This window comes from Monodelphis domestica, chromosome 6 (assembly GCF_027887165.1).
Source record: "Monodelphis domestica isolate mMonDom1 chromosome 6, mMonDom1.pri, whole genome shotgun sequence".
Classification (NCBI taxonomy): domain Eukaryota; kingdom Metazoa; phylum Chordata; class Mammalia; order Didelphimorphia; family Didelphidae; genus Monodelphis; species Monodelphis domestica.
Genome location: NC_077232.1, coordinates 2,351,598 through 2,359,696, shown reverse-complemented (window position 1 = coordinate 2,359,696; position 8,099 = coordinate 2,351,598). Strand labels below are relative to the sequence as shown.

The 8,099-nt window shown below is 51.5% G+C and overlaps 1 protein-coding gene across 1 annotated transcript; it reads left to right on the top strand.

Moving 5' to 3' along the window:
* LOC100017422 (mas-related G-protein coupled receptor member A-like) lies at positions 1 to 5,691 on the top strand. The gene is made up of 2 exons (XM_001370948.3): positions 1 to 797; positions 4,430 to 5,691. The coding sequence occupies exon 2, from the start codon at positions 4,472 to 4,474 to the stop codon at positions 5,486 to 5,488; it is 1,017 nt and encodes a 338-aa protein (XP_001370985.1). The 5' UTR covers positions 1 to 797; positions 4,430 to 4,471; the 3' UTR covers positions 5,489 to 5,691.
* Positions 5,692 to 8,099: the final 2,408 nt, after the last annotated feature.

Sequence of the window (8,099 nt, the reverse complement as noted above, 5' to 3'; positions counted from 1 at the left end):
CCCGGCCTCTTCTCTGAAACCCTTTCAGCAAATGCATTTTGACCAACTGGTTTCCTGAGTGCTCCACCCTTGCCTGCGAGCCCGTCTGTGGTTCTTGTGGTTTCAGCTTTGGTCCAGAAATTGAAAACTCATTTTCAGACCCCATCCGCTTAACCACACGTACCCACCGCTCAGTGATGAAAGGATATAGCGGCTCCTTGGTCCACAGAATCTTGGATCTTTTGAAGAGACCAGAGCTCTCGTCCCAGAGGGAATTCCTAATACCTTTAGGAGAAACTGAGCCATCAGGAAGTGAGAGATCTAGGAGGCTGCAGATGGAGCAATGTTTCATGAATGTAATTAGTCTGGGATAATGGACCAAGAAGCTTTGGATTGACTCTTACCACTTACAAAGAAGGAAAAACATTGAGAAATCCCTCTCTGTGCTGGGGAAAGGTAAACAGAGACTGGGGGGAGAAAGTCATTGGCCATTTTCTGCTGAGCTGAAGAAGTTGGGTGCCATCAGCCAATCAGTGCTCAGGGTCTTGGCCGGATATTAAAGAGCCTTAAGGAGTCTGGGTCGTCAGGCTTGGAAAATCCCAGGTACTGGGGCTGGAGATGAATTAGACATTTCTCTGTTCTGGGGTGACCGCCATATGAAGGAGAGAATTGGAAGGAGGCAAGAAGAGTGGTTCTGATCCCAGACCAGAGAACCCAGGTACCTTCTGACCCAACGTCAGGGCTGAGAGTCCTCTTCCCGGGCAGATCCAGGTCTCTGCAGCTGAGCCGGCGATCCCCACTTCCCTGAAGTTTTCACAGTAAGTTTGCTTTACTTCATTTTTATCCTTGAAATGGAGGCAGATGGTCTTGTTGCTGGGATGGTCGACCTTGTCCAGCACAAAGCCGTCAGTCAGAAAATGAGGGGATGAGCTCAGACACTGCTGTGGGACTCAGCGGGCTGTGCCGGGCTGGGCAGCTGTGTGACTGCCTATCAAGTAGGAGACACACATTCAGGGCCCCGTTCTGGGATGGAGGCTAAACTCCTGATCAGCCCAGAGCTGGCTTCAGAGTGAGAATCGACCCTTCCCCAAAGGGATGTAGGAGACTCCGAGGTGGAACCCTGTACGATAAGGATCCCTCCACATCTGACTAATGCCAATGGCTGCTCTGGATCCTTGGGATGCTCCTTCTATCACCAGCCATTTCCCCCAATTCCCAGGACCCTCCGACTGTCCCCAAAGCATCCCATCCCTTCGGATTTTGCCTGGGTCTCTGGACTCTGAACTGGGCATCCATGGCAGAGGCAGGAGGGGAACGGCACCAGTGGGGGCTTCACAACTGTGGGCTGAGACCCTGGGACCTGTTCCTTTCTGGAGGGGCTCTCCTGGCAGCTCTGGGGATTGGGGAAAGATGGGAGAAGCACCAAGAAAGAGAATAGTCACCATTCCAAAGAAGTCTCATCTTGGGACTAGCCCTAGCTTTGTCCAGGCAGAAAACACAGACTGAGATGGTTCCCTCCGGGTGGTCTTCCTTCCAGGATCTATCTCTGCCCCATGCCCCAGCCTCACAGTTAAAAGGATTTACTGAAAATCAGTCACCCACAGCTTACCCTGATGTGGATTCCTCATTTTTTGTGGGGTGGGATGGGAAGAGCTGGGCATTTCTTATGCCATGGGGGACTCTAAGGTCTAGCGGACTCCGGAAAACCTACCTGGAATTCAGCCCCAAACGCCTTGTTGTGCCAGCCTGGACTAGCTTCATAGTCTCAGCTTCTCATCTGTAAAATGGGGACAATAATAGCATCTATCCCACAGGGTTGTTGTGAGCGTTGAATTAGTGTCTATACACATATAGGATATAATGGTATATTTATGCCTACATGTATGCATATCTGGTGCCATGCAGACTTCAAGACCCGATCTGTCTGATCATCATCATTATTATTGCTGTTGTCACCAACTGGGACCGGACAGTGGTCCTTCTCTTCAGCACTCTCCTCCCCACCCACCCCCCTCTGCCCTGGGGAGGTGACACTGAGCAGGCACCAATGGCTTTCTTTTCTCAGGGGGTGGGAAGCACATGTGTGGCCCTGCTCCTAGCCCCTTTGCATGAGTTGGTATAGACCCTCACCTAGAACCCCTGGGAATGCCTGTGGGCTGCTTTGGCCAAGAGTGTCTTTGAGATGGTAGCCGAGGTCCTCTATCACGTAGGGAGTCCTTCTAGAAGACACTTCCAACTCATTTGCAGAAGTGGAGAAGTTAGTTGGTGGGGGAACTTTGATGTATTGATCAGTTCACTTTTTTTGAATTTTCCTCTTATTCTTGAAAAAAAAATTCATTATTACCCAGGAGGACTCCCTGGGTTGGGATGAGGGAGCCAGAGTGGGGCCAGTTTAAGGGACCTAAAAGCAAAAGAGATTCATCTGTAGCTTTTTGGTTTTGTTTATAAACAGTTAACTTCTGTCAGTATCAATTCTAAGACAGGAGAGCCATCCGGGCTGGGCAATGAGGCTTAAGTGACTTGCTCAGGACCACAGAGGAATCCTCCTCATTTGTTCCCTGAGTAGCTGGGAGCTGGGAAGGTTGGGTCTGGCAACTGCTCCTCAGGAACACACCTGTCCTCTGGCTGACCTGCGCTGTAGATTCTTCAGGGACAAGAGAACCCCCAAAGTCACATTCCTCCGGATCCCCTTGGGAGGTTAGAAGGCACGTGCTCTTGTGCTACCTCTGTCCTCTTGTGGCTAGATCTCTACACAGCTGGAGCAGATAGCCAAAGGGTGCAGATGATGCTGTGAGCTGGCTTGTGGTACCTGCCTAGTCTCTGCTAATACTCCCAAGATGCTTGGTGGGTCTGCATATACAAGGCCCACCTCATCTGCCCTTCGGCTGTCACCTCTGACTTGTCTAGGACCCTGACTTGGGCTCACTCCACCAAGTCCCAGCCCTTTGGAATCTCTGAAACTTCCAAAATCCTACAATGGGGCTAATAATAGGACCTAGCTCACGGTGTTGTCCCAAGCACTGAATGAGATGTGTGTAGAGAACTTTGCAGACCTTGAAGCATTACATAAAGCACTAGCCGCTTATTATTTTATGATTAGTCATGGTCCTCTTTTACCCTCACCCATGTTTGTTGTCCATCAGTCCAGTTGAACAATGGAAGAGTAGGCCACACTTCCTGTTTCTGTGGTCAGTCCTAGGGCATCTACTTCCCTGGCCTGGCCTCTGTTTCCTGATGCCGGTGTGGGTGAGCTTAGCTTTTGCAGCATCAAAGCTGCATTCTGGTCTCGGACAGAGAGAATACCATTTAGGTGTGGGCACGTTGTAGTCCACCAACGTCACCAACTGGGTCTGCTTCTCCAGGCTCTTCTGGCATCCAACCACTCATCCCTTTGTCTTGCCCCAAGCATGGCTCTGTCCACACTGCCACCTGTCCTCCACTGGTATCTCCATGTGTTCTTGCCATCCCCACATCTGCAGGAGTTGAGGATGGTGGGCTCCTTCATATTGATGCCAAGCCTAGGAAAATCCTCTAGGAGCTGGGCCAGGCCCCGGCCTTTCTCTCTACTGCCAGAATGCTTCCATCTGGGTCATCAGCTCCCCATCCCCTGGGGCTTCTTCTTCTCTGTGTGGCCTTGAGGGATTTCCTGAAGTCCATCTACAATCCTTCATCACCTTGATTGTTTCTGGACCTTTCAGGAAATATCACTCCCCTCTGGGGTTCCCCCCAGGTCTCTGCTGAGGAGTTGGCCATAGAAGCAGGGCAGCCAAAGTTCCCTGAGTGTGTGTGTGTGTGTGTGTGTGTGTGTGTGTGTGTGTGTGTGTGTTCCAAGCAGAGGCCAAGGCTTCAGGTGTTGTGTTGGGTGCTTCCTATGTGTGAATTCCAGGGCGGAGTCCAGCAGTCCACATCTCTTCCAAGCACCCATAATTCCCTCCTTCCTCACAAACTGTGTCTCAGAATCCTTAGCTTCCTCCAAGGCTCAGCCCAGGTGCCACCTCCATAGAGAAGCCCTCACTGATCCATCCACCTGCTGCTTGGCCAAGTCTGCCTCTCTCCAATACCCTTCCCCGGAGCATCCCCAAACTCCTTTTGGGTTCCTCTTCTTAGTTCTGCCACTTGAACCAGTGCTCAGGTACTTCATCTGTCCTGAGTCTCCCCGACCCAGCATTTGCCAACATGGGAAATGGAATGTGGAGGAAGCAAACAGAAGACGCGTCTTCTCCCAGCAGGCTTTGGTGGCTGCGGTGGCAAATGCCCCTCTCTGTTCCCTCAGACAAAAAAGGAGGCCTTCCAGCTCTGAGCACACCGCTGGGCAGTGGAGACGGGATCCAGGGGAAGTGTAGAGGGGCCGCGGCCTCCCCTACTCAGGATCACGTCACGGGCTCGCGGCGGCGGTCTGGGCAATATTGGGCTCCTTGGGTTTTTCAATGTTATTTTGCTCTGTTCACAGGTGTAGCGCGGGGGAGCCAGCCAGCCCGCCCAGCCACTGAGCATGGACCAGACTTCCACGCCCCTTTACCGGGGGCTTGAGGAGACGGAGAGAAACGACACTCTTCTACCGCCAAGCCAAGGGAATGGAACCGATACGAAGGCGCTACCCATTAGCATTCCCTACCTCACCGTGCTCATCAGCCTGGTTGGGCTGTTGGGCAACGGGACGGTCCTCTGGCTTCTGGGCTTTAGCATCAAGAGGAACCCTTTCTCGGTGTACATCCTCAACCTGGCCGGGGCAGATTTCATCTTCCTTTCGTGCCAGGCCTTCTACACGGTGGTGGACATCTGGAAGGACTCTTACAACACCTCGTCCACGGATCACTTTTACGTCACCTGGTTTTTGTACTCGTCTTTTCCGGCCCTCCGCGTGCTGGCGCCGGTCACGTTCTCCGCCTACACCATGGGGCTGAGCCTGCTGGCGGCCATCAGCACCGAGCGCTGTCTCTCCGTGCTCTTCCCGGTCTGGTACCGAGGCCAGCGCCCCAAGCACACGTCCACGGCGGTGTGCGCGCTGCTCTGGATCCAGGCGGTGCTGGTCAGCGTGCTCACGGGCGAGAGCTGTGGCTTCTTTTACCGGCCGTACAACGAGCAGGGCTGCTACGACTTCACCATGGCCAGCGCCGTGCTCGTCTTCTTCCTGTTCTCCCTCATGAGCGGCTGCAGCCTGACCGTCTTCCTCAAGGTGCGGAGCAGCTTTTGGGCGCGGCGCTCTCCCAAGATCTACGTGGTCATTCTGCTCACCGTCCTCATGTTCCTCCTCCTGGGCTCCCCCTTCAGCCTCTACTGGTTTCTTCTGGCCTGGTGGAAGGACACTCTCCTGAAGGGCTGGCACGTCCCCTATTTCATCATTGACATACTCTCCTGTGTGAACAGCAGCATCAACCCATTCATTTACTTCTTCGTGGGGAGCTTCAGGCAGCAGAAACAGCGGGAGTCCCTCAGGGTGGTTCTCCAGAGGGCCCTGAAGGACGAGCCCGAGAGTTCTCGCACAGAGACCACCGAGATGTCCGCTTGAGACCTGCCACAAGAGGAAGGGGACGAGGTCCCGAAATCATGTGATTCACCAGGATGATGATGATGATGATGAAGCAGATGCAGATGCATGTTGTTGCCCCCATTCCACGGAGAGCTCCTGGAGGGCGCCTCTTTGGGCGTCTCTAGCCCTTCTCCCAAGGCTTAGCACACCCTAGGTGCTTAATAAATGCATGCCACTTAACTGATTGATAGCGTCCACTTTCTTTCTGGTGGTCTCAGCTTTCCTCCCAAATTCCTGAGGCAGGGCCTGGAAGTGCTCTCATTTCCAAATTTCAGATGGGGAAACTGAGGGTCAGAGTGGTGTCTCTTAACTTGTGGCCAACCAGGGAATGAAATTCATTTCTCTTCTGGATTGGAGTTGATTTAATTTCATTGTACCGAACAAGGGTGTGTGTGTGCATGTGCACATGTGTGTACATGTGTGCACATGATGGCCCTCTCTGTCTGTGTCTGGTAAAGCCAAAAGCCATTTTCTCAGAATTATGTTTTTGAATGCACAAAACACAATACACAGAATCACAAGAGAAGCCAATAATAATATTTAAAATACATTCATAGATGCTCTGAAATGTATCTGCAGACCTCCAAGGGAAATCCAGGTTAAAACCCACTACCCTGTGCCGTGCTACCTTCAAACCACCTTTTTACCTCTGCCAGAGCTCTTGTCACATCCAGCACTACTACCTTGTCCCATTGGAGAAGGCAAGGATTCTGCCACCATGCTGTCCCCCAGGGTTCGCTCTCTCCTTCTGCTGCGGTAAGGTGTGCTCTGTGCAGCTGGTTTGAGCTTTGCTCCGGCAATAAGGCCCATTCCTCTGTAGCATTTTGAAGGAAAAGGGTAAAGAGAAGTGGGTTTATTATTATAATGCAAGGATTCAGCAATCTAGCTTACAAGATGAGCAATAATAGGAGAGAGACAGAAAACCACTGCATGGGTGATATTCCAGCACCTGAATATCCTTAACTGGGAAGTCCCTTCATTTAGCATTTCAGGGTCCCATTCAGGAAAGCCACAGGCAGAGCATCCGTTCCATGGGTGAGGCTCTAAAGTCCACTTTGGTGGGGTTTTCCTTAATGGACTTCCCTGACCAGCAGGGTCCCACAAGGGAAGGGGCTCCCCTTTGTGATGGGACCCGAGGAGAGGTAGGAACCGAGAACCAGGGTGGAAATGAAAGACACGGACAAGTCAGTGGTTGGATCGGGCAGGCAACCCTATGATTTTCCTTAAGGCGGAAAATGAGGATAATGGAATACAAGGTGGTTGAGGAGATTAAGATAGAGAATGCAGGCCGAGATGGTTACACCCTCGGGGAAGGAGAAGGTCAAGAAGAGAGAGAGACAGTCATTGAGGAGCCCAGTGGAGCTCCATGGAAGGGAGAAAGGCCAAGAGGAAGTTCATGGGTTTGCCTCTGAATTTATTCATGTCCTGCTTGGGCGGTACTCCCAAGGACGTAGTAACCACATCACAAAGTGTAGACAATTAAGATTGGGTGGCAAGGCAGAGGGAACACCTTTGGGCGTGTACATTGCAAACCGCGCTTTCCCGGGGAATTGACTCCGAGCATGCTAATGAGTTTGTCTTAGCCAAGGGCCGCATGGCCAGTTCAAGGTTACATTCACAAGCCTCATTGGTATAACCTTATGCTTGGAGACACAGTAATCATACAGTCATCTATATTTCATAGATGTGAATATGCTTGGGATGCTACAACTTTCCAGAAGGGGGCTTGATTGACCTCAAAACAAAGAAGGCATTTTGCCACCTGTAGTTTGCATCACTGCTTCCAGGGTCCGAGCGACCTGGCTGACATCCTGAGTCCTCAGAAGGGGCCAGATAAAACATGTCTCAACATTTAATCAACAGTCACGAAGACAACACATTCTGTGAGCCAAGGCATTACTCTCCCAGAAGTATGGTTCTCTTCCAGGCAGTCAGAGACCTTGGGGAGCTGCTGAGGACTCTGGCCAACGTTCAGGGCAGCCCCAGGCTCTGCTGGTAAATGTGAGGCTTATGAGATCCAAGAGGGAAGGTGTACTAAAATTTTACTTTCACCCTTCAGCTACTCTGAAGAAAAGTCTAAAATGTCCATTTTTAAAAGAGATTCGGCATCAAGAGCGTTGGGGTCATAGACAACAAACTCAACAGACCTGGCTTGTTATCTCACCTTAGCTCCCCCTGCAACCTATGTGGCCTTGGACAAACTCACTGGGCCGCTTGTGTCCCCATGTGTGAAGGGAAGGGACAGTATTAGAAAGACGTCAACTGTCCCTTTCAGGTCCCAATTCTGTGGCTCTTTAAGGGGCATATTTATGTCACTTGACCCAGTGGCCATGAGGCCCAGAGTGTCTGGTCCAGTTTTTTGGGAAAAAAGTGGACAACAATAGCCACTTTGGGCCAAGGAGTCCTTTGATTAGGACAGCCAGCTAACCAGGTTGAGCACCAAAACAACTTGCCTAAGGCACCATGGCTTCAGATCACATTCATTATAAGAAGGTCTGTCTACATTAAAAGAAGGGAGAGGGAGGGGGGAGGGAGAAAGACGGGGAGAGGGAGAGTGTGAATTTTAGATTTACTCCACCCTGTTTAGTCT

Excerpts from the sequence above, each read along its gene's own strand:
- LOC100017422 (XM_001370948.3), top strand. The coding sequence starts at position 4,472 with ATGGACCAGACTTCCACGCCCCTTTACCGGGGGCTTGAGGAGACGGAG.